Source organism: Boleophthalmus pectinirostris, unplaced genomic scaffold (assembly GCF_026225935.1).
Source record: "Boleophthalmus pectinirostris isolate CB_2022bp ecotype Guang Dong unplaced genomic scaffold, ASM2622593v1 HiC_scaffold_2, whole genome shotgun sequence".
Taxonomy (NCBI): domain Eukaryota; kingdom Metazoa; phylum Chordata; class Actinopteri; order Gobiiformes; family Gobiidae; genus Boleophthalmus; species Boleophthalmus pectinirostris.
In genome coordinates, this window is record NW_026571152.1 from 40,318,098 (window position 1) to 40,344,189 (window position 26,092).

Here is a 26,092-nt window from a genome sequence, read left to right on the forward strand (position 1 = left end):
TGAACTCATAAAACAGCAGCATGTAGAACTTTGTACAAACTCACCGCATCAGCCCGGAGCAGAAGATCTGAGGGAAACAGCAGCAGCAACAGCGATGAAGAGGAACAGTCAGCGGCGCGTTGGTCAGATGGTCCAGAGGCCCGTCCTCCATGTGCTGGTTCCAGACGGGAGCGAGCAAGACCGGTGCTTGATGGTCTGGGTCTGAATGGTTCACGCGGGAAAAGCGAGAATGCGCTGTGGACTACAGGTCCGGACGAGCCGCTCTGGTCCTCCGCGCTCAAGAACGGCGGCTGGTTCCGAGGTGATGCAGCATCCAGACAGATGCGTGAGTCCTCCGCGCTCTCCGTTCTTCCCAGGGAAAGTTCTTCTCAGGCCGAGGCTCCTAACACCACTGCCCGCTCCAGCTCCACTGAACCCGAGCTGCTCCCGTTGGTTCAGGACTCTGGTTTGGATCTAGTCCGACTGTATTTCTCACACGAGGCAAAAGCAGGACATTTTTAAAGTTGAATCAATTGAACAGGCTATTGACTATTGCCATAAAATTATTGGGTTAATTAAAGCCTAAAATAACAAATGCTGGTTGGTACATGATCACGGGGAACACCGGGACCTCTGTGTGCGTGCAGGTCCTGAACAGACATACACACCCCCAGTTTAGACTCACTCTGGACTTTCACACATTGGTTCTTGCTCTGATCTTCGTGTGTTACATTCTCGGTATTGGCCATTGTTGGCAAAATAATTCGGTAATGAATCGCGGCTGCGTCTGGAGAACAGTCTGTTACTGCGCTGGAGTCGTACGGCGCGAGTCAGACGATCTGTCGATTACTGCCAAAATGGCGACACCTAGTGCGTGACGAGCCGGTATGACGTCAGCTCCCGGAGCTCTATAAGTCGTCCAGACTATAAGCCGCCATTGACCATTTCTCTGGCAATCATTTCAAAAACCGCCCGGTTCCTCGCTTTCCCTCCATTGACGAGACTCGGAGCCTGACGTGTAGGTGGGATGAATGTGACCTGATCATTCGGACTGAAGTCACATGTTAAAAGATCAGATATGTATCGGTTTTAGGAGAACATAAATGCATGTGTCATTGGTTCATTCGTTTTTCAATATAAAACCAAAAATAAGAAAATCAAAAAACAACAATTTTCTTCATTATTTGTCTCCAAAATCAAAATAAAAAAACAGAAAAAACTATTCTTTTTTTTTTTTTTTTTCAGTTTTCGATTGTGTTTGAGACCAGTTCAGTCCTGTTTTAGTCCTGGTTCAGTCCTAATTTAGACCTGGTTTAGACCTGTTTTAGTCCTGGTTTAGACCTGTTTTAGTCCTGTTTTAGTCCTAGTTTAGTCCTGTTTTAGTCCTGGTTTAGACCTGGTTTAGTCCTGGTTCAGTCCTGTTTTAGTCCTGTTTTAGTCCTGTTTTAGTCCTAGTTTAGTCCTGTTTTAGTCCTGGTTTAGACCTGGTTTAGTCCTAGTTCAGTCCTGTTTCAATCCTGTTTTGGTCCTCTTTTAGTCCTGTTTTAGACCTGTTTTAGTCCTGGTTTTCAGTCCTGGTTTAGTCCTGTTTTAGTCCTAGTTTAGTCCTGTTTTAGTCCTGGTTTAGACCTGGTTTGGTCCTGTTTTAGTCCTGTTTTAGTCCTTTTGACTCTCTTGTGTCTGTTGCTGTTCGATTTGTAGCAACAGGTCCAAACACACGTTATTCTTCATAATAAACTAAACGAAACCCCGGGCGTTCTCCTCATCGTTCGCCCTCTCCCCCTCCTCCTCCTCCTCTCCTCCACCGGGCCCCCTCCTCTCGTCGGCGGGGCCCCCTCCTCTCGTCGGCGGGGCCCCCTCCTCTCGTCGGCGGGGGCCCCTCTCTCTGCAGTGGTCTGGTTGTTTGTCACGGGGCCCAGCAGCGGTGCGCTCCGGTGCTCTGCTTGTGTCCTTGTGAGGCGCGGCGTGAGGATGCCGTGTGGAGCGCCGTCTCCACAGACTGAACAGTGAATGAGGATAAGTGAGGAGCGCCAGTCAATGAATCAAGCGGCGGGAAGGGAGCAGCCGGGGGGAGCGCCACGTCCCCCCCGGGAGACGCCTCACATTAGGTACTTCCTGGTCTGTGTGTTTCTGGCACAGGTTAAATGGATCGCTCCCATTAGCGCTCGGAGAGGACAGCTCCATTATCTGAAGGAGACTGTAACTTTGAATGTCACGGCGCAACAAGCCGGGAGCGCGGCGCGTCTCACAGGGCTGCCCGCCGGTGCCCATCTATGATAATCATAGAGTGTCAGCGAGCGGCGGGCGAGACTCCATTACTGCCCTGTCAGTCTGGGCCCCGCTCTGTCTGTTTACAGGATGTGTGCCCCCTGCAGATAAGAGCTCGAGTTAACCTGTCGCTGTGAGCGCGCGGCTCCGGCTTAAACAAAGACACACGGAGATCTGAGGCCAGACACGACTACACCTCCTCCTGCTCCTCCTGCTTCTCCTCCTGCTCCTCCTGCTCCTGCTTCTCCTGCTTCCTCCTGCTCCTCCTGCTCCTGCTCCTCCTCCTGCTCCTCCTGCTCCTGCTCATCATCGTCCTCCTGCTCCTGCCTCCTGGCAGGAGGCTGCTGCTGCACAGACACAATCAGGGGTTACTCTTCACTTCTGTTTCATTAAGTCTACGTTTATATGATGACGGTCTGGTTAAATCCATGTGTCATTTGTTTTTCAATATAAAACCAAAAATAACAATAAATTGTCTGTCTGTCTGTCTGAACAGATAAGACTTAGTTTTTTCAGTTTTTGATTTTGTGTTAAAATGAAAAATGGAAAAAAATGGATAACGGACGTTTCCCATTTCTGTGACTTAAACTGCGATGCTTGACTGAAACTGGACTAAAACTGGACTAAAACTGGGCTAAAACTGGGCTAAAACTGGGCTAAAACTGGACTAAAACTGGACTAAAACTGGACGAAGCCGGTCTCAGTTCTCGTCTCAACCCTGGTCTGGTCTTGGTCTCGGTCTCGGTCCTGGTCTCGGTCCTGGTCTAAGTCCCGGTCTGGTCCCGGTCTTGAGTCCCGCTGACACAAATGTGTGTGGAACTGGATTGTGTATCCACACCAGGCGGCTCGGTGGTGACGCTCGGTGGTGACGCTCGGTGGTGACGCTCGGTGGTGACGCTCGGTGGTGGGATGTAAACACATACACGACATGAGCAGATCTGACCAGAGTTTTGCGTCTTGGGCAGTGTTGACAGAAACACTACGGTGGAGTGTATACAACTTTTCCTCTCTAGACAGTGTTTTCAGATTTTTGCATTTTTAAGCCTCAAAAACTCCATCACCGTCTAAACGAAAGACACTTCCAATAAAATATATGTCGTTTTTACCCTCATTCCGCGTTCTTGTGTTCTCCTCATCTTAGATGTCAACAGGGTTTTGTGGTTCCGGGTGTTTTCTTTTCTGTGGGAGATGCTCCAAATGGCTCTTTGAGTATTTAAGGTCGCCAACTCTTGGTCTAACCGTACACAGCCCATAAACACAAGAGTTTTCTGCCAAGGAGAGCGCCCCCTCCAGACGACCCTGTGACCCTGTGGCCCGAGGAGCAGAGGAGCAGCTCTGGCCTTGTGGGTCTGACTCACCGGATGAGTCTGTGCCCGAGTGTCTGGACTCTGCATCAACCAAACCCTCAACAGAGAAACAAAACCTGCAGAGCAACACGAGACTCGAGCTTTTACTTTTGATACAATAAACATTTTATACTTTCAGTTTGTGACTTTTAGAACCATAAAAATTTCATGTTTTCATTCTCTAAAAGCGCTCATCAGGTCTTAAATTTAAACAAACTTAACTGATCCACAAGGGAAATCATTTTAAGATCTTTTTAAGGTCTTTTTTCCCACAATCTGGAAGTATTTTGTCTGAGGAGTTAGAATTCCTGTTTATTCGTGTTTGGGGATTTGGAGCTGGATTAGTCATTACCCCGTTTTTGAGATTTGGAGAGTGTTTTTTGTAATAGATAAATACATTGTTTTGTCGTTTGCTGTTTTTTAGACGTTTCATTGTGTATTACATAATTTCGACTTTGTTTAAACATGTGGCTGACTGGTGCACAGGAGCCAGACAGAGCAGAGCGTGTGGTTAGCGTGGCACACCGCGGGCACAAACGCCTCGCTCGGCACAACAACTTTCAGAAAACAACCTGCCAACTACAGCTGCAGACTCGACAATAAAAAAGAAAATTAGGCCAAAAGATTAAACAAACATTAATAACAGGGCAAAGTGAACAGAGTGTGAAAGTGCACATGACTCTAAGTGTCCACAGGATACAGCGGTGAATTTTACTGTGAATTCGTTTTCATGTGGTTTTCCTCTTCTGTTTTTTCCAGGTATCTCAGTAACGAAGAAGACGCACACTTGTGAGTACTTTCACTCTGCACGCTGACACTGAGCCGTGGCTTTCAGGGCTGTTCATGGACTCGCACATTTACACGAAAATAGAATTCAAAATGTAATGATATAACGGAAGAGAACAGACCTCTGCCAAGGCATTACAGACACCGCATTAAAATACACTTACATTTTTTTTTTTTCATCTTTTATTTGTTAAATTTTACAATTTAATTTTATTTTATTTGTAATTTTTTTTTCTATTTTTACTTTTACTTTTATTTTGTATTTTTATTTTATTTCTATTTTTACTTTTATTTTGTGTTTGTATTTTATTTTGTATTTATTTTATTTTTATTTTTTTATTTTTACTTTGTATTTTATTTTAATAATTTTTTTTTAAATTTTGCTTTTATTTTATTTTATTTTGTATTTTATTTTTATTTAATTTCTTTTTTTAATTTTACTTTTATCTTGTATTTAATTTTTGTTTATTTTTATTTTTTATTTATTTTTTTTATTTTGTGTTTTCATTTTATTTCTACTTTTATTTTGTATTTTTATTTATTTATTTTAGATATTTTATTTTTTAAATTTTTTTTCTTCAATTTATTAATATTTTTTTCCCCAATTGCTTTTCATAAAAATAATAGTCTGATGTTTTTGGCTTTTTTTTTTTTTTTTTTTAAATTTTTTTTTTACTTTTTAAAAAAATATATATATGTATTTATTTTACATTACATAATAAAACACATACTATAACATCATAAGCTAAAACACAAACAAAGCCAGATATAAAAAATACATACATAAAAATACACACCTTTTACAGTTTACCTTCCTTTATTTTCACATGCTCTGGTGCTTTTTTGGTGTTTCGGTGGGACTTTTTTGTGTGTTTTTTTGCCATGTTCACACAGGCTGATGAGCTGTGTGTTGTCATTGTGTGCTGTTGTGTGTTGTTCGTGTCGTGCTGGTGACGCTGTGTGCTGTGTGCAGTTTGCAGATACAGAGGATGTGGTGTGTGTGCGCGGTTTGAGCTCGAAGATTTACAACTATTGGAGGAAGTGACAGCAGCTTTGAGAGCGGAAAATAACACACACAATCACTGCGAGGACCTACTTTTGTTGTAATTCCAGTGTAAATATGATAGAAAAGATGCTCATTTTTTATTTGTTGTTCGTCGGCAGAAAACAAAACGAAATACAAAATCATTACAAAAAGACAAAACACGGAGCTGAAAAAGAGTCACAGAGGTTTTTTCTTCTTCTAGTTTATCTCTAATTCCAGTGTAAATATGTCAGATTAGAGTAAAGATTCTCATTTTCATCTGTTGTCCCTCGGCAGGTGACACAGAAAACAAAACAAAAGAAACAGAATTAAAGAAAGAAAGAGACAAAACACGGAGCTGTAAAAGTCCAGATTCAAAGCGACGTGTTTTTCCTTCATTTACAGTTTAAGTGCAGTTTGAAAATGATGTTTTTTAATCCCGAATTAATTGTTTTGAATGAAATAATTAAAATATTCTGCTTAGAGACACAGAAAACAATACAAAAGAAACAGAAAGAAAGAAAGAGACAGAACACAGAGCTGTAAAAAGTCACAATCAAAGTTTTTTAATTCATGTTTTTTAATTCCGAATCAATAGTTTTGAATGAAATACTTCGGATTTAAAATATTCTGCTTAGCGTTTACGTGGAAATAATAATTCAGAATTGAGGTTTACATGGAAAACACGTTAAATCGCGTTGGCGGAGCTGTCGATTTGAGCTCCCTCGCTTTACTACACATGCGCACGACTCCCAAGCACTGTCGATTTGAGCTCCCAAGGCTCCCAAGTGGAATAACAAGTCACATTTTAAAAGTCTTTTGGTTTTATTGTCTGTTTTGACCACTTAAACATCGACATTTGCGTGTTAGATTTGCGGCAGAATACGTACATTAGATGATTGAATAGTTTGGATTGAATATTTGATTTTATCGTTATTTTTTTAAATTTACATCGTATTTTATTTTATTTCCATGTGTAATTTTGTTTAAAAAGGCAATGTATAAATAAAATATCACTGTATTATAATAGTAAATCCACACTGTTGCCTATGATAGTGTTAAATATAAAGATTTCAGTGTTTCCGGTCATATTTTTCTCTTATGGGAGCCTTATTTGATAGACGATACTGGCTTGTCGAAATGAGCTCCTCTGCCCAAATTTATCTAAATAAGTGAATAATGGTGATTGCACAGTGGGAACATTATTCGATGGTTAAATTGGCCTGTCGATATGTGCTCCCTTTAGTCTTTTAGTTTAGAGCCTTATTTGAGCAGAGTACGACTGTCGAAATGAACTACCTACGCAGATTCATATAAATGAGATGAAATTGGACATAACCAAAGTATAAAGTCTGATCACCGTGTGCAAACAGAATCAAAGCAAATGTCTGTAATCCAAAGAAATGTTGTAAAACTGGGAAGGTCAGAGTTTATTGGATCGATACAACTGTAAACGGAAAAAAAAACATAAAGTAGTTTATTTTGACGGGGTGGCCGTAAATCTATAGACGGCACTGCTGGGAGCTCATTTCGACAGAACACCGGATTGTCGGGATCGCGTCGGAAGAGCGACCCAACGAGAATTATTTTTAAGAAGAATAAACGTTTACATGATCGAGGAGTAAATTAATTTGACTTTAAAAATCGGAATAAACCACCCACTTACTTTGGAATTAAGTTCAATTCTGAATAATAGTTTTCATTCGGAATTAAGTGCTCACATGGTCTTTTTAAAGCGGAATACATTTTTATTCAGAATTTCATGATTTTTATTCGGACTTAAAGCTCTCGTGTAAACGTGGCAACTGTTGGTTTTTTTCTTGGACATTTTGGTTGTGCCTCACAGTCCCCTCAAGCTGTGGCCCTGATGCCCTCCCGCTCAAAATATTTGGATTTCTAAAGTCTTTCAACGGACAAAGAGCGAGTCTGTGTAAAGATCTGAATATAAAACGTGAGATTTTAAATGAACAAAGTGATAAAAACTGAGTAAACTATAGAATATTTCCTATACTTAAACAGTGCAGTGGTGAAATGGGTAATGTTTTTTGCTTTTTTTGTTGTTGTTTTTTAGTTTTTTAAATACACTGTCCCCATAAAACACTTCTCACCCTGTGGTCTTCACTTCTCTAATCAAATTTTTTATGTGCATTTGAGTAAATCGGGTCATATTTCAGTCTTTTCTCGAATGTTAAAGCTGAAAAAAATGAAACTATTTCTCTAGCTTCGTTGCCACAAGAGTTTCCATAACACACACACACACAGTGGCTCCGGTCTCGCTCCTCGTGCAGCATAGATGGACACACACACACACACACACACACACACACACACACACACGGGTACGAGAGCGTGATCTGTGAGACGTGTGTGTGAGTTTGTGTTTGTGCGTCTGTGTGTGGGACATGGATGAGAGAGGCCTGAGGCTGTGGGGCTCTGGTCGGTCTGATCAGAGAGAGGCTGGAGGGGGCGGACCGGACCCTCCTCACACTCACACCAGGACCCTACACACACACACACACACACACACACACACACACACACTGAGGAGAGGGGTTTTCTGTCGTTTTTGTTCAGTTAAAAATGACAATTATAATGGAGATTAATGGAAGTGTGTTGTGTTTTTCTCCTGTGAAACTCAGATGATCCTCGTTTGTTCATTGTAATTGTATTTAAATAAAGATTGAATGTGTTTTGTTTCAAATTGTGGATAGTTTTTGGATCAGCGGTTTGTTGGTTTGGTTTGTGTGAAGTGCGTTCAGTTCATCGTCTGTTCATCCCTCAGTCGTCCACGAAAGATTCAGACGAAAAGAAACATTTTATGGGAAAATAATAATAATAATATTGTCCAGTTTCAGAATATAATTTTTCAGATTCCTCTTGAGGGATTGAAATTTTGGCACCATTTTGAATTCATGTGAGTAAAATAAATACATTATAATGTTTTTCTATAAAGTTGTGTGAAGTTGATGCAGACGTGAGGTGGCTTCTCGTTTTTTACCGTTTCTCAAACACTGGTGCTGATATTTAGATTTATTTATTGTCATTGTATGAAATACAACGAAACTTCAACAGAGCAAATCTGTAGCAAAAATAGTAGTAAAAATGTAGTAAAAATGAACAAATGCAGACACATCCTCACATCCATACCAATAAAAAAATAAAAAATAAATAAAATAAATTGATGATTGCACTGAGTCCCTGAGTGTTGGTGTTTCGGCTCCAGGTCAGATCCTCACTGATCTCCACACCCAGGAACTTAAAGTTGGAGACCCTCTCTACTAGGGCTGGGTATCGTTGAGAATTTGCCGATACGATACATACCTCGATACACAGGCCATCATACGATACATATCTCGATACATTGCGCTTTTGATTCGAGATGATATATTTCAATAAACAATAATAGCTAAATCTTTGTCTTTGTTAAACCACTTCTTGCCACTGCAGACAGAACAGAACAGACTTATTTTGACCCCAAGAGCTGCTTCTACAATATATCTATCCTAGGGCAAGACAAAAGTGGCTCAAATTCAACTGGGTCATGTGGAATACATTATGTCCAATGAATATAACGGGATCACAATTAAACAAGTTCATAAACACAAACATTTGAATCATCAAAACAGTGAAAATGTCAAATGTGCCGCATAAACGAGTTTCCTTCCTCTAAACAAACAACAAAACTGTAGCTCTGTAATAAAAATAATTTAGTAAAATATACCTAAAAATACTATTGGCAATATATCAATACAGTCACCCACGATATCAATACTGTATCATCACATTAAGCGATACGATATATTTTGATATTTTTTTTACACACCCCTACTCTCTACCTCCTCTCCGTTGATGCAGACGCCATTGTGATGGTGAATGTTTTTCCTAAAATCAATTATGATTTCTTTAGTTTTCTTTGTATTAAAGTGCAGGTCGTTGTCTGTCTGTGAGTTCTGTTCAATAGAATCAGAAGTTCAGATGGAAAATTCAAACATTTTCAGATCTGCAGAATTGAGAATTCAGTGACTTTTAACAAAGATTATTTTTTTCCTCGCTCAGAAACCCAACATATTCACACTGATGCCGTAATTAGAGACTGACCAATGTATCGATTTGCCGATATATCGTGACGATATTTCTACTTTTTAGCACATCATCTATCTGCCTTAAATCTCCACTTATGGCTGATTTTGTTTGTTCGTCAACTAAATATGCAGAAATAACATATGTAATCCAAAGATGATTTTGCAGAACAGCAGTTTTTGTCCTGCTGTACTAAAAAAGAAAGTGGATGATGAGTTTGTACTAAAAACTAATGACATCACTTGAGGAAAGCGATCAAAATCATCCCTATAAATCTGACCAAAAATATCGGAAGAGCTCATCGACCAATCTGGAGTCATCGCTCCATCAGCCCATGGACACGATTTATTGTAGATCTTGTTCAAATGAAAGAAAAAAAGTGCAATTTGGAAGTAAAGCTCCGTTTTCCTTACGACCTTTTATATAAAACTAAGATTACTATTTCTATATTTTGTTTTACTGTTACATTTATATAATTATACATTATTTGACTCGTCTCTTGCTGTTTATGCTGCTTATTTAAGAATTCATTATGACCTTTTGTATATTTTTCTTTTTTGTTATTATATTATATTGTGAAGTGTGAGCTCCTGTGTCCAAATCGTTTACGTTTGTGGATCAGTAAAGTTTGTCCAAGTCTAAGTATTTACATAAATCAACTCCTTATCTGTTTGTTGTGTACCTCGTGTGTGTGTTGTTGTGTTGTGTTGCGTTCTCTCCTCGTGTGTGTTTAAGCGCCGGTGTGTGAGCTCAGGTCGGAGAGAGTGTGTGAACGTGTCCGGGGTTCATTAGCGCAGCTCTTAGCACCTCCACACCGGCAGGAGTCGGAATCAAAGAGCATCAGTTACAGAGTGTGCGGTTCAAAGCCCTGGGCACAAACCCCGCTCATTTTCCCTGGAAATGTTCAAATCTGGTCCATGTGCGGAAATCAAAGCGGAACCTCCGAAGACTGGAGACGCTCCGACGCTCCAGAGTCAAGAGAGTGAAGAGTGTGAGAGTGAAGAGTGTGAGAGGAGGCGCAGAGGCAGAGAGCGGCCACAGGGGGCGACAGAGAGAAACCCACTCAGAATCAGAACGTCTGTACTACTACTGTTACTACTACTACTACTACTACTACTACTACTATTACTACTACTACTACTACTACTACTACTACTACTACTACTACTACTACTACTACTACTACTACTACTACTACTACTACTACTACTACTACTACTACTACTACTACTACTACTACTACTACTACTACTACTACTACTACTACTACTACTACTACTACTACTACTACTACTACTACTACTACTACTACTACTACTACTACTACTACTACTACTACTACTACTACTACTACTACTACTACTACTACTACTACTACTACTACTACTACTACTACTACTACTACTACTACTACTACTACTACTACTACTACTACTACTACTACTACTACTACTACTACTACTACTACTACTACTACTACTACTACTACTACTACTACTACTACTACTACTACTACTACTACTACTACTACTACTACTACTACTACTACTACTACTACTACTACTACTACTACTACTACTACTACTACTACTACTACTACTACTACTACTACTACTACTACTACTACTACTACTACTACTACTACTACTACTACTACTTACTACTACTACTACTACTACTACTACTACTACTACTACTACTACTACTACTACTACTACTACTACTACTACTACTACTACTACTACTACTACTACTACTACTACTACTACTACTACTACTACTACTACTACTACTACTACTACTACTACTACTACTACTACTACTACTATTACTACTACTACTACTACTACTACTACTACTATTACTACTACTACTACTACTACTACTACTACGACTACTACTACTACTACTACTACTACTATACTACTACTACTACTACTACTACTACTACTACTACTACTACTACTACTACTACTACTACTACTACTACTGCTACTACTACTATTACTACTACTACTACTACTACTACTACTACTACTACTACTACTACTACTACTACTACTACTACTACTACTACTACTACTACTACTACTACTACTACTACTATTACTATTACTATTACCACCACTACTACTGCTACTACGACTATTACTATTGCTATTAATATTACCACTACTACTGCTACTACTACAACTACTTCTACTACTATTACTACTTCTACTACTACTTCTGCTACTACTATTACTATTACTACTACTATTACTATTAATGTTACTACAACTACTACTACTACTATTACTATAACTATTACTACTACTACTGCAACTACTTCTATTACTATTACCACTACTACTTCTACTACGACTACTACTACGACTATTACTATTACTATTAATATGACTACTACTACTACTACTACTACTTATATTACTATTACTATTACTACTACTGCAGCTACTGCTGCAACTATTTTTCTACTACTATTATTAGTACTACTACTACTACCACTACTACTATTACTATTACTATTGTTACTATTACTGCTACTACTACAACTACTTCTATTACTTCTACTACTACTACTTTTACTATTACTAGTAATAAACTAGTTTCTGTGGGACTAAAGGACACGACTCAGTGGAATATGAGTGTTGTTTCTGTGACAGAGGGATGTTCTGCTGATGGTGAGTCTGTGTTTCTGTCGTGTTGGAGATGATTCATGTTAAACTTATATACGAATGGACAAATATTCTTGCCTCTTTGCATTTTGACGGTGAATTACTTCGCCGCTCACGGACCTACATCAGGAACAAAACCGTCACCAGATCGAGCCGTTTTAAATCAAATTAATGTGAACGAACGCCGCATCCACAACGAAACCGACTCGAATAGGCACTAGAGTGGACGCGGCCTCAGTGTCCACTACAGAGGACACAAACGAACAGGCCGAGTCTCATGAGGACACGAGAATTTATTATTTATTATTTACGTATTTATTTTTACAAGGTGACTGCTTTTAAGGAAACTGTCCAAACTGTGAGGTACGAAAACAAACTCTTGATCTGAAAAAACGAACCTAATCACACACGTTTCCGTCTTTTCTAAACCGCGCCTCGCCTCGGAATGGACGAGTTCCAGCCGCACTGAAATTCTAATAGTATTAATTATTAGCCCGCCTCCTCCTTGGCTCGAGTCTGCCGCTTCTCCTGCCCACCCACTCCTCTTTTCTCTCGCACTCTCGCTCCCAAATCTGCATCCACGTTTACATTTTCGGTCGTTTCCTGAAGCGGCGGTCTGGACGTGAGGAGGACCAGAGGGGGCAGGAGGAGGACCAGAGGGGGGGCAGGAGGAGGAGGACCAGAGGGGGGCACGGGTCTGACCGGAGCCTCTCTCTGCTTCACTGATCAAACCGAACCCCAGTCCTGCCAACCCCCTCATCAATATCGATTACACGGGCAGATGTTCCCTGGCACCTTCTCCTCCCGCTCCTCTCCTCCGTCTTCCCTTCTGCATCTCTCCATCTTCTCCTCCCTCTTTAGGTCTTCTCCATCTCTCCGTCTTCTCCATCTCTTCATCTCCTCCCTCTCTTCTCTCTCCATCTCCTCTTCTCCCCTCCTTTCCTCTCCTCCATCTCTTCTTCTCCTCTGTCTCCTCTCCTCTCCATCTCTCCCTCTCCTCTGTCTCCTCTGTCTCACCCTCTCCTCCCTCTCTCCTCCACCTTTCCCTCTCCTTCGTTTCGCCCTCTCTTCCGTCTTTTCCCTCTCTTCTGTCTTACGCCTCTCTTCCAGCTCTCCCTCTTTTCTCTCTTCCTTCTCTCCACCTCCTTTATCTTCCCATCTCTCCTTCTCCTTCATCTCTCCTTCTCCTTTGTCTCATCCCGCTCCTCTGTCTCCTACATCTCTTTCATCTCCTTCCCCCTCTCCTTGGTTTCATCCTCTCCTCCATCTCTCCCTCTACTACATCTCCTGTCTCCTCACTCTCTCCCCGTCCTCCATCTCTTTCCCTCTTCTCTGTCTCCTCCCTCTCTTCATCTCTCCATTTCTCCCTCTCCATCTCTCCGTCTCTCACTCTCCTCTGTCTCAGCGCTCTCCTCCATCTCTTTTCCCTTTCTCTCTTCCTTCAGTCCCTCTCCTCTCATCCCTCTCTTCCATCTCTCCTTCTGCTCGATCTTTCCCTCTCATCAGTGTTGGGGAGTAACAGATTACATGGACCGGAGTTATGTAATCAGAGTACAAATTGATGAGTAACTGTATTCAGTTACAGTTACTGTTTCAGTGAGTGGTGATTGGATTACAGTTACTTTTTTGAAATAAATGGATTACATAGAGGTATTTTCCTGTTTTCACATTTTGGGCTGTATCCCCCTTTTGTTTTTTGTTTTGTTTTTTTGGTAATTCCACTCACTAAACCAGGACAAAACCAGACTAAACCAGATCTAAAACCAGGTTAGGACTACCAGGACTAAATCCTGCTGTGTGGACGTGTCTCTTTTTCTATCAAACTCTACTAAACCAGGACTAAACCAGGACTATAAACGATTAAACAGTGTCGAGATATGTAACTTGTACTCGTATCGGTCTTAATGAACCAGGACTAATAATTGCTCATGCTCATGAAAAAACTGTGATATTTTTGGCTATAATAACAGTAGGGCTGTATCATTAGTTACGATAATTTCGATATCATTTTGATCATCGATAATTTCAAATCGATTTGGTTCATAATAATAAGTTCAATGTTAATTCAAAAATGTCAAATGTGTCGCATAAATGAGTTTCCTTTCACTCCACAAGCAACAAAACTGTAGCTCTGTAACAAAATAATTTAGTAAAACACACCTAAAAATCCTCTTGGTGATATATCGATACAGTAGCCCACGATATCGATACTGTATCATCACATTAAACGATACAATATATCGATATTGCGATATTTTTGCACACCCCTAATATAAAGTAATATAATGTACAATATAAAGTAAAAAGAAAAAGTTAAAACCTTCCACGTGAGCCTGACCTTTGCGTTTTACACTGATCTCCATGTACCAGGTTAAGCCCCGCCCCCAAACCCCCCAAACCGTTACCGTGACGCCGCACATCCTCGTGTGTGTGCGAGCGGCCGCACTTAATCAAACGGGAGACGCGCGCTCCTTAATCGTGCCGTGTATTGCCAATTTGAGAGAATAATGTGTCCCAGTTGCTGTCTAATTGAGCTTGCCAACAGGCGGGTCGGTGTGGATTCGCCGGGGGCATCGGCGTGCCCGCTGCGGCGCCAGGCGGCAGCGGACGGCGGCGGCGGCGGCGGCGGCGGGCTGCTCCTTTGAAGGTATTTCATCAGAGCCGCCGTGGATCGGCTCGTGGGGTTTGTTCGTCTCACTCCACTGGGGAGGGCATCTGAGCATTGTTAAGCTGCAACTGATAATCACACAGCACAATCCCCAGGTAAAAGAGAGAAAGAAAGAGGAGAGAAAGAGAGAGAAAGAGAGAGAGATCATACAATCCCCAGGTAAAAGAGAGAAAGAAAGAGGAAGAGAGAGAGAAAAGAGAGAGAGAGATCATACAATCCCCAGGTAAAAGACAGAGAAAGATGGACAGAGGGAGAGAAAGAGAGAGAAAGAGAGGTAGATCACACAATCCCCAGGTAAAAGAGAAAGAAAGACAGGGACAGAAAGAGAAAGAGAAAAAGAGAGAGAGGGAGAGAGATCACATACTCTCCAGGTAAACGAGAAAGAGAGAGAGAAAAAGAGAGAGAGAGAGCAGAGATCACACAGTCCCCAGGTAAATGAGAAAGAAAGATGGAGAAAAAGAGAGAAAGAGAGAGAGAGAGATCACACACTCCCCAGGTACAAGAGAGAAGGAGAGAGACAGGGAGAGAAAGAGAAAAAGAGAACAAGAGAAAGAGAGAGAGAGATCACACACTCCCCAGAAAGAGAGAGAGAGGGAGAAAGAGAGAGAGAAAGAGAGAAAGAGAGAAAGAAAGACAGATCACACACTCCCCAGGTAAACAAGAGAAGGAAAGAGAGAGGGAGAGAAAGAGAGAGAAAGAGAGAGAGAGAGAGAGATCACTACCCTCCCCAGGTAAACGAGAGAGAGAGAGAGGGAGAGGGAGAAAAAGAGGGAGAGAGAGAAAGAGAAATCACATACTCTCCAGTTACGAGAGGGAGGGAGAGAGAGAGAAAGAACTAGAGAGAAAGATGGAGAGGCAGTGATCACACACTCCCCAGGTATGAGAGGGAGGGAGAAAGAGAGAGAGGGGGAGGGGAGGGGGGGTTAGGAAGGAAGAAGAAGAGAGAGAAAGAGAGACACAGAGAGAGAGAGAGAGAGAGAGGGTTAGGAAGGAAGACGAAGAGAGAGAAAGAGAGAGAGAGAGAGAGTTAGGAAGGAAGAAGAAGAGAGAGAAAGAGAGACACAGAGAGAGAGAGAGAGGGGGGGTTAGGAAGGAAGACGAAGAGAGAGGAAGAGAGAGAGAGAGAGAGAGAGAGAGGGGGGGCTTAGGAAGAGAGAGGAAGAGAGACAGAGAGAGAGAGGGGAGGGGGTAGGAAGGAAGAGGAAGAGAGAAAGAGAGACACAGAGAGAGAGAGAGAGGGGGGGGTAGGAAGGAAGAGGAAGAGAGAGAAGAGAGACACAGAGAGAGAGAGAGGGGGGTTAGGAAGAGAGAGGAAGAGAGACAGAGAGAGAGAGAGAGGGGGGGTTAGGAAGGAAAACGAAGAGAGAGAAAGAGAGACAGAGAGAGTGGGGGGGTTAGGAAGGAAGAGGAAGAGAGAGAAAGAGAGACACAGAGAAAGAGAGAGAGAGGGTTAGGAAGGAAAACGAAGAGAGAGAAAGAGAGACAGAGAGAGTGGGGGGGGGGGGGTTAGGAAGGAAGAGGAAGAGAGACAGAGGGAGCGAGAGAGGGAGAGGGGAACAGAGAGAAAGAGAGAGAGGAGCTGTCAAACCAACCAGGAAAACACAGATACAGAAATGAGGCAGATACAGAGTCTGATTATACAACGTGATGTCAGTGACAATATCTCTTAAAAAAAAAAAAAAAAAAAAGTGTATATATATAATTTTTTTTACCCATCCTTTAACTTTTTGTTGTTGTTGTTGTTCAAAATGACTCTCTTAACTTTTATCCAATTAGGAGTGCGTCATTTCAACATATTACAGAACTGTCACCTGGTAAATCCAGAACGTTTCAAAATCAGACAAAAACGATCGTCCAAGAGCTGAGTCACCGTCATTTACAACTCAAATCAATAAAATAAAAAAACAGAATAAAAAAAAGTGATATCACATTATCACAGGAATTGTTATGAATTTAAATAATCTCCTTTCCTCATCGCAAACAGACTCAGAGTTGCGTTTTGTTTCATTCACACACGTTTAACACACAAACCCCGAGTTCTCTTCAAATAAAAACACTCTGTTCCACCTTGTGACGTCACGTGGTCGTACAGGCAGTGCTCCACACACCTTCACTTGAATCATTTGGACGACTTCAGCTCCAAAAATCGCCGATCTTTACCGAGCAAAAATGAAAAGAAGCTTGTTCGCTCGTAAACTGCTCATAATAAACAGCGTGTGAATGAAACAAACACAACTCCGGGTCTGTTTTTGAAGAGTTAAAAAGCTTCTAACGCGACTTAAAGCTCACGAGAGTCGATTTTTGCTTCATGTAGCCCCTTTAAACGTGTCAAAATCCAAAATAAGACGCAGCAGAAGCAGAAGTAGCTCGAGCGGTTTTCTTAAATGTAGAGTTGCCGTTGTGTATGCGCTCAGACAATGGGGCCGGCGAGGCGTTCGGGTGCATGGGGTGATTTGATTCTCTGCACACTTGCACAGTAGTTTCCTGGTCTCCCCGGGCGACGCGCGCTCTTAAATTGACACAATCTTTGGCTGGCTGTATTGTAGGTTATGTTTCATCTCTGTGTTTGTTTGTTCCGCGAAAAGACAGTATTTTCTTTTAGACGTTTTGGTTTAATCTATAGTCGACAGCTATTTTTTTTTTTTCCGAAATAGGTCAGTCTAATCACAGCGCTGAGGGATGGACAGGACTGTACCGGGGAAATCAATAGAAAGATCTATTCGGCGTAAACCAGGCCAGTGCGATTTTTCTCCATTTTTCCGCTCCAACACAATATGCCACTTCCTCATTTTTCACTCAAAACATAATGTCTCCCATTTTGTACAATTGCAAATGGCTTTTGAGGGAGCACTTTCTTTGCATATAGTTCCTGAGTGGGGGACTTTGTTGGACACACACGGGTTCGGTAAGTGTCCGGGGGCAGGTTTTTGTCAGTTTTTTGTGTGTGTGTGTATTGTGGTTCTGAATCTGCATGGCGTCCCGTCGCGGCGTACGACCCGGAGGAGGCTGAGGCTGAGGCGGGTCCTCGTCGATCTCCGTTCTTTTGTGAAAACGGCGAGAGGAGCACAAAGCACAAAGGGGGGAGCGGAGGGGCCCATCTGCGGCGCCCGAGTCCTGCCCCTCAGGTGAAGGTGAGGGAGACGGGAGGAAGAGGAGGAAGAGGAGGAGGAGGAGGGGTCAGGTGGGAGGGCGGGGCTCGTCTGTGCCAGGCTGAGCAGTTGGCACCGTGACGCGCCAGACCCGCTTCGTCACGATCGCTGCGTTTGATTCAGGCCCAGAGGGAAACTTGAACCGAGGCCAGACTTTTATTTATTTACTCAGCGAGAGGTGAACAAATAAACTGAAACGAATCACCGTATCAGGAACGATCTGCGTCCACACTCGTCGTTTCTGTGTCCGCAAGTCTTCCCTCTCCACACGGCTTTGAGCACATTTGTTTACGTTTTAAACTTAAAACCACATGACTCGTTTGCGTAAACAGAGCGCTCAAAAAAAAAAAACAGCTCGCTCCTTGTGCGCTGATGCGGTTCATCTTCTGTCGGATTAAAAAAGACACGACTCAGTGGAATATGAGTTTTCTTTCTGTGACAGAGGGAATGTTCTGCTGATGGTGAGTCTGTTCTGTGCAGGTAGTTTTAGAATGTGTGTCATTCGGTCATTTGTTTTTCAAAATAAAACTAAAAATTAGAAAACAAACAAAAAAAAAAAAAAAACAATTTTCTTTTCTTTTTTCTCCAAAACCAAAAAAAAAAAAAAAAAAAACAGATAACGATTTGTTTTTTCATTTTTTGATTTTGTGTTTAAATGAACAATGGAAAAAACGGATAACAACTGTTTCCCGTTTACGTGACTGCGATGCCGGATTGAACCAGGTCTGGGACCAAACCGGAACCAGACCAAGACTGAGACCAGGACTGAGACCAGACTGAGACCAGGACTGAGACCAGGACTGAGACCAGGACCAGACAAGGACTGAGTCCAGGACTAAGAAGGGGACTGAGACAGGGATCAGATCAGACCTGAGACCAGGCTTAAGACCGGGAACTGGACCAGGACTGAGACCAGGACTGAGACCAGGACTGAGACCTGTCTCTGGAGCAGTTTTCCATCAGATTAGTGTGAACTGCAGCCACAACAAAAACAACTCGATTAGGAACTAGTGTGGACGGGGCCTAAATAAACTATTTTAAAAACATGTCAAAAGAAGAAATTCAGTTTGTCAACTGGACAAAAGTTTATTTGGTCGAAAACATTTCTCAGCTCATCCAAGCTGCTTCTTCAGTTCTGGTCAGACGCTGGTGGACACTTCCTTATATCTGCCTGAAGGGAGGAGCTAACTACACTGAAACTACTCTGAAACTAACACACTTAAATGTACATTATATAATACAGTTATCACACTGATTCATTATAATAACATATTTTCAAACATTTTGACTTCCACATATAATATATTTTAAATATACAGTTCTGTTGATTAACTTTTTGACTGTTTGTAGATGTTGTCCCAAAGTGGTTCCAAAGCTGTTGTTGTGTCCTTGGGCAAGACACTTAACCTACCTCACCCAGCGTGTCTGCGTACACTGATGTATGAATGTGAAGTGGTTCTTTGTAGTAAAACGCTTTGAGCCTTGAAAGTGAAAAAGCTATATAAAAATTGTTACCATTTACCATGTCCCACACTTTATAGACACGTTCTATTGGTTTTTAATGCACACTGCAGAGCTCGTATTAATCTGGAGAACTCCAATTTAACTCTAAAGTAGTTTGAGTTTCCTCCTCCCGTCAGAGCAGCTGGATACGATCTGGTCTCCTCTAACTCAAACAAGAACTGAGAATAAATGAATAAAACATATTTGTACAAAACAAACTTAGGTAATTAGCGCTGTGAGAGAGGAAAGCCGGTGTTCAGAAGTGAAGCTGAGAAAGTGCTCGGTGCTCAGAAAGTGCGGCGTCGGGTGATGTGAGGCATTGACATTTGTGCTGATGGTATTGTGCTCGGTGTTTTGTTGAATCTGCTTTATTAGAGGCGCCCCGTTTCCCCGTAGCTTTGAGTTTGTGTTTGTGCCGGCGCTGAAGTGGGCGTGTACGGCGAGGAGAACAGAGCGCCCGCTTAACCCGCCGTCAGGTCCGCCGTCATCATTAGGATCGGCTGATAACGGGCGCGCGGCGTTTCCTCTGCTCAGCGCTACTGCACACTTCAAAGAGACGCGCTCGTTCTGTGTGTGAGGAGAGAGGAGGAGAAGGAAGAGGAGGGGGTGAGTTGAAGTGTGAGGCGAGGAGGGGGGTAAGAGGAAGGGCGGAGGGCGGGGAGGTGGAGGAGTGTGAGAGGGAAGAAAGAAGGGGGGGTCAAGAGTGCGCAGTGGATGCTCGGTTTAATTGCTAGTCCGTGATTGAGGTGTTGGTTTTGCCGGACGTGCACTGAGCGATATTTTCGATCATTTCTCTCAGCCCCGGATCAAACTGTACGACCAAATTTCAGGTGGTGGACAAACTACAGCCCGGAGTCCATATGTGGCCCTTTAATCTTTTTAATCCGACCTGTCCAACTTGAGTATTAATAATAATAACAATAATGTAAAAGTATTATTGTGTTTTTGACATCCAATACGCAGTGCCAGTCCATAAAATAAGACATCAGACATGTCAAAAAGATTAATCAGCCTTTTAAGCTAAGTATATAGAAATATAAATGTCATTATATTTGTCAATATAACAGTTTAGGACCCTTTTAGATTATTATAAAAATTATATTATATTAATTATTATATTAAAATGATAAAAAACTGAAGTAAAAGCAACGTAAAAGTCATTTCAATAAATAGTAAATTCTGTGGGACTTGAAAGACTGATATTCTGTTGTAATGCTTTGTAATAGTTGTCAATTATGGAATATTTCAATAACATGGGATATCTTTTCTTCATTTTTTTATTCTCTTATGAGGTGGATTACCAAAAAATCCATCCATTCATCCATTCATCTGCTCTTGGTCCGGCCCTTCCGTCACATTTAAAGCCCTTCGTGGCCCACGAGTCAAAAGGTTTGCCCACCCCCGATTTAAACGTTCACAGATCACGATTCGTGTTCTCACACTAAACCAGGGGTCATCAAACTCAGGTCCGCGGGTCGACTCTGGTCCTCCACCACTTGAATTGGCCCCATGAGGCAATCCTCAAAAGTGTCACGGCCTGTTGTTTTAAATTACTTTTTGGCAAATAGTAACACGTCTGCATCTTGTATTCTGTTGATTTTTTCATTTAAAACTATATAGATTTATATGAAGTATTTATATTTATATTTAAATAATTATATGATGTATTTACATTTGCTGCTGAATTTTCATCACCTGACAAGCTCGAGGTCAAACAGTGACAGAGTTTTGTAGCGCAGTTAAGAACAGCACAATGTCTAATGTTAAAGTTCAAATGTTGACAGAGAGTGTTGAGTTTTCAAAGAACAGTGCACTGATTATTTTTTTGTTTAGTGTTGGAGCGTGCACTTTGTCTGATATGTAAAGAAAGTGTGGTGGTTTTCAAAGAATGTAATCCAACAATTCTGTTATACGGCCCTGACTTCGTAGCCTGATTCATCAGCTGGTTTCGCTCAGGCTTCCAGGTGAATTGGCCCAAATGACCTTGCATCAATTAAAAATGTACTTTTTACTGCAAGTTTTTTGAAAATCTACCTTGATAAAGCTCATATTGAATATTTAGTGTGTGGTTTTAAGGATCTTAAAATAAGCCATCAGTCTATATTCATTCTAACGTGTTAAACCTGCACATATTTCAATTATTCACTATGGCTATGGCCCTCGATCAGCCTCTGCTTCATCTGTGTTTACATATGTGGCCCTTGATGAAAAAAGTTTGGACACCCCTGCCGTATTAAGACGGACAATAACGTCTTTCCCTTTGATAAAATTCACCAAACATTGTCTTTATTCCGGCTTTAAATCCTCGAACACAGGAATCGTTGACAACACAGAATGTCTGACTCTTCGCTGATTGGCTGGTGCCCGAATTCACACTTCCGGGGTTTTTGCGAACCGTCTAGTGTATTCTGATTCCTGACCTAGTCGCAGGAGAGAAATGAAATTAAGCGGAGGCACTAGGTGGCACCAGCCTGGATACTGACTTCGCCCACCAGAGAAAAAATTTTAGTGACTCCGGCTCTATACGAACGACTTCAACAGAGCGAAACCCTCACGAGAGGCATCTGGGTTTCCAACCAGTTTGATATTCTTGCGACCTACGATTACCGATCAGGAGCTGGTCGTGAGGTAATCATCGGTTCTTGTTTCCCCATGTTTACTACACAAAGCAGAACGTACGATGAAGCCAAAAGTCAACTTGATCCAAAAAACTGTTGCACGAGTGAAAAATTGGCTCAAAATAAGATCCGATTTGTGATGGAGTTGTTATTTATCCCTCAACGAATGACAGACAAGACTTAATCCAAAGAACGAACACTTAAAAATGTTTATTAGTGTTATTTCTTCTTGTAGTCTACACTAAAATGGAGCAAAGGATCATGGTTTATGTAGTTCCCTCTGTCTTTTCCCTCTATTGCTGCACCATAACTCTTCATTTAAGCAAAGACACTTGTAATTCGATATATTGTGATGGTCCTCGATGTTACGAGACCTTTGACGATACGATATCACGATATTTCGGTTATTGTTACATCCCTAATAGTGACATATAGGGACATATTCTCACTTACAATGCCGAGAACTTAATCGAACTTACTCCATTTCAGTCACTTCAAATCTTACGTCGCCCACTGATCCAAAGGTCAACAGTTCAGTCTTCGCTAATGTCACGTCCTTGTACTTGACTCCGTTGTTACCGTACTCTGGCGTGTGTGCGAAAGGGCGGAAGAAAGTTGCGTTACGTGACTGTTTAACTTTTCTAATTCAGCCGGAGAAACGCGGTGACCTGCTGCGAAGGAGATTTATTCGTCCGTCTGCAATGTTTTATAATTCTTACATGCGATCACATTGAGTAACACGTGTCCGGGCCCGAGTCTCCCGTTCGTTTCTCATCGGGTTTTATTTCCGTCAATATGTCTCCTTCTTCTCCTTCTCCTTCTTCTTCTTTTAATTCTTATTACTTTCCCCGCGTGGAGCCAACATGGTGCAGCCGTTACATCAGCTGCTCCATCCTCCGACACCAGAGAAGAAGAAGGAAGTGCGCGGTTCTGCTGGATTACAAAATCAAGGTCGACTCACAAGACACAGAGCAGCATTATCCCTTAATCCTGTGTTTTGGTTTCAAATAGCCTTTTTACACCTAATCTGCACAAAGGAAATGACAAACACAATCTGGAGGTAGGTATTTAAGGGCGCATTACCTGCATGTTAAGGTCAGGGCTTACAGCAGCTCCAGCAGGAACACGAGAGAGTGTGTGTGAGGGGGGGGTTGGCATTGGTGTGTTTGGGAATTCTGCAAACTCCGAGACAAGTACAGATCACGTCAAGCTGAATATAAGTACAGTACTAATTAATGATAAATACTGAATTACTGAATCATTACTGGACGTGTTTTTATGGTCGTAGAAAACACCTCAGATTGATCGATCACAATTTTTGCTTCACTTTGATTTCGTCTTAATCAATACACATTAAAGAAGATTTCAGTGTTACTTTCTTGAACAAAAACAACATGAACTTTAAGTGTTTTAGTCGATCCTGATCCCTTATAGGCGAGTTTCATTGTTGACAAAAGCGCGCGTTGCATGCTGGGAATTATTTTGGTCGGCGGCAATAAATACAAATTCAACATGACGGACGGAGCGAGAAAGCACGTAAAGGGTATTGATCCCGGTTATTTATCCACTCTAACGGCAGAGGACCCAAGACCATGTGACCAGAAATTGGTCATAAGCATCGACGGACGACAAATCACCCTTTTCAACCTTTACAAAAGTTGGACCAAACCAAATTTCTGGTCAGAATCACCAACTACCTGGACAAATATTCACTTGGGCGATATCCACAATGACTTGGTGGAAACTCCTGGGCCATTCACAGCAGAAAAGATGAAAACCTCCAAGAGTCTGGATGTGTTGTTGAACTTGTTGGAGTCCACGGTTTGTTAGGATCTTCTACGTTTGCTCTGCGGATGTTTGAAAGTCGTTTAATTCACCGTTAGCGGTTCTTTTCACTCAGAATACGAAAAAGACATTTTCCTTCTTCCGTGCTTCTATTTGTGCATCCGATAATGCAGCAGGAATTTACCATTATCGGGGGATAAATACGCGAGGTTACACACTGTGTTTAACGCTACCGTGTTTTTTGCCTCCGACCAAAATATTTCCCAGCAGCAACGCGGGCTTTTAATAACAATGACGTCAGCTGAATTGCGATAAATGATAATATTGAGGTTTTGAGACCAATTTCAACTATTATAATGACCATGGAATAAAAATGCAAATACAAACTTTCAAAGATCAGTAAACTTTACTTTCTAAAGAACATTTAACACAGGAACTGTAAGACAAACAACAACAATAGTCCTAAAGAAAACAGACTATAGCCTAATGTAGTCTGGTTTACAGCAAGGACTTGTTAACAAAAATGCACTTGAATAAACCATTGTTGAACCAAACACAACCGAAACAATAAATAAAATGGATTATGGATCTCTGTAACAAAATTTCCTTAAGTTATTTTAGTCATTGATTTATTTTAATATTGTGGCACCTCTATCTGTGGCTGCTGCTGTGAGACTCGTCGTTTGCTCTTGAAGTGTTTGTTTTAACCTACGATACAGGATCCTGTTTCTTTGTGATGGAGCCGCGGTTCTGTCTGGTATCATGTCGGAGTCTTGTGGGATTTCAGTGGATTTCGGGCTCTCTCAGGGGGCAGGGCTAGTTGTGTCACTTGGGTTTGAATGTACGTCATTGTGTACATCGGCTGTTGGGGTTTGAGCCATTTCTTCTCGTCGTTTTCGTTTCACTCACCTTAATTTGACGCATGTGGTGTTGATTTGGCATCGTGACTTGTTTTGTCACACGGGGATGAACTGTTCTGGTTCTGACGGTGGCGCTTGTGTTGCGGCTTCATGTTCAGCACACGTACAGCGACGCTTTCTGCACTCAGGCTGCGCGCGCACCCACTGTGCTGGTAAACGAATAATCCGTCTAGTCTGCGCTGGCACGTTCATTCAAGCACTAGAGGAGTCAGAGAGCGATAGGAGCCTTTTGACATTCAGTCTGTTTGGTAGAGAGAGAGACGAGGAAAACAAACAAACATGCAAATAGAATTGATCGCAGCTGGAAATGTTATTGAGCTCGTTAAAAGTTATTGTACTATTAGTTGATTTATTGATGATCGTTACAGGCCTAATTGTAGCTGATAAATACAGATTATTTTTACGTTTAGTGTCTCCCTGTGCAGTACATTATGGTACAGTAAATCCTCCCTCTGACAGAGTGTACTTGACTGAGTGCTTCTCGCTGCTCGGCCGGTCTGGTCTGTCCATCACCGGAGCCTGGAGGAAACTCAGAGGTGCAGTGAAAGACTAAAAGTGGGCCATCTCTGCTGTTGACCTACCTTGTTCAGAAGGTCCAGGCTCAGGCCGATGACAGCGGCGTTCTCTGCGGAGCACATTACTAATGTGTGAGGAGCACGCTGTGATGAATCACTCCCCTGCTCCGCCACAGCCTCATAAGTCAACAGTAAAAAGTCCTGTCCACTACAGAGACAGCAGCCTCTGCAGGAGGGCACCGCTCTGCCCCCAGCTCTGCTCAAGACAAACTGTGAGCTACAGTGTGTGGAGCATCACAAACACAAACTACAGACTGTGTGGAACATGCTCATGGACGTCTCTGTGGAGCTGAGCCTCGGTGACTCACACTTCTACAGGCAAGACGCAGATTCACAGAGCTCCAGTCAACACATGAGTGTGTGCTACTCTACTGTTTATACAACAGAGGTACAACACTACTCTATTACTCTATTACTCTTTTATTTTATTACTCGATTACTCTACTGTATGTAGACCAGAGTTATACCGTTCTGTTTCAGAGCTCCAGTCAACACATGAGTCTGTGCTACTCTACTGTTTATACAACAGAGGTATACCATTACTCTATTACTCGATTACTCTATTACTGTGTTACTCTAATACTCTATTACTATGCTGTATGTAGACCAGATTTATACCGTTCTGTTTCAGAGCTCCAGTCAACACATGAGTCTGTGCTACTCTGTTGTTTATATGACAGAGTTATACCACTACCTTATTACTCTATTACTCT

At 41.8% G+C, this 26,092-nt stretch overlaps 1 protein-coding gene across 1 annotated transcript in view; it reads left to right on the forward strand.

Moving 5' to 3' along the window:
* The window catches only part of roraa (RAR-related orphan receptor A, paralog a), a 504,086-nt gene that overhangs the window by 341,821 nt on the left and 136,173 nt on the right, over positions 1–26,092 (forward strand). Inside the window, exon 2 of the mRNA XM_055155291.1 lies at positions 4,353–4,382. Coding sequence (XP_055011266.1) covers positions 4,353–4,382 — 30 coding nt within the window. The remainder of the gene's footprint in view (positions 1–4,352; positions 4,383–26,092) is intronic.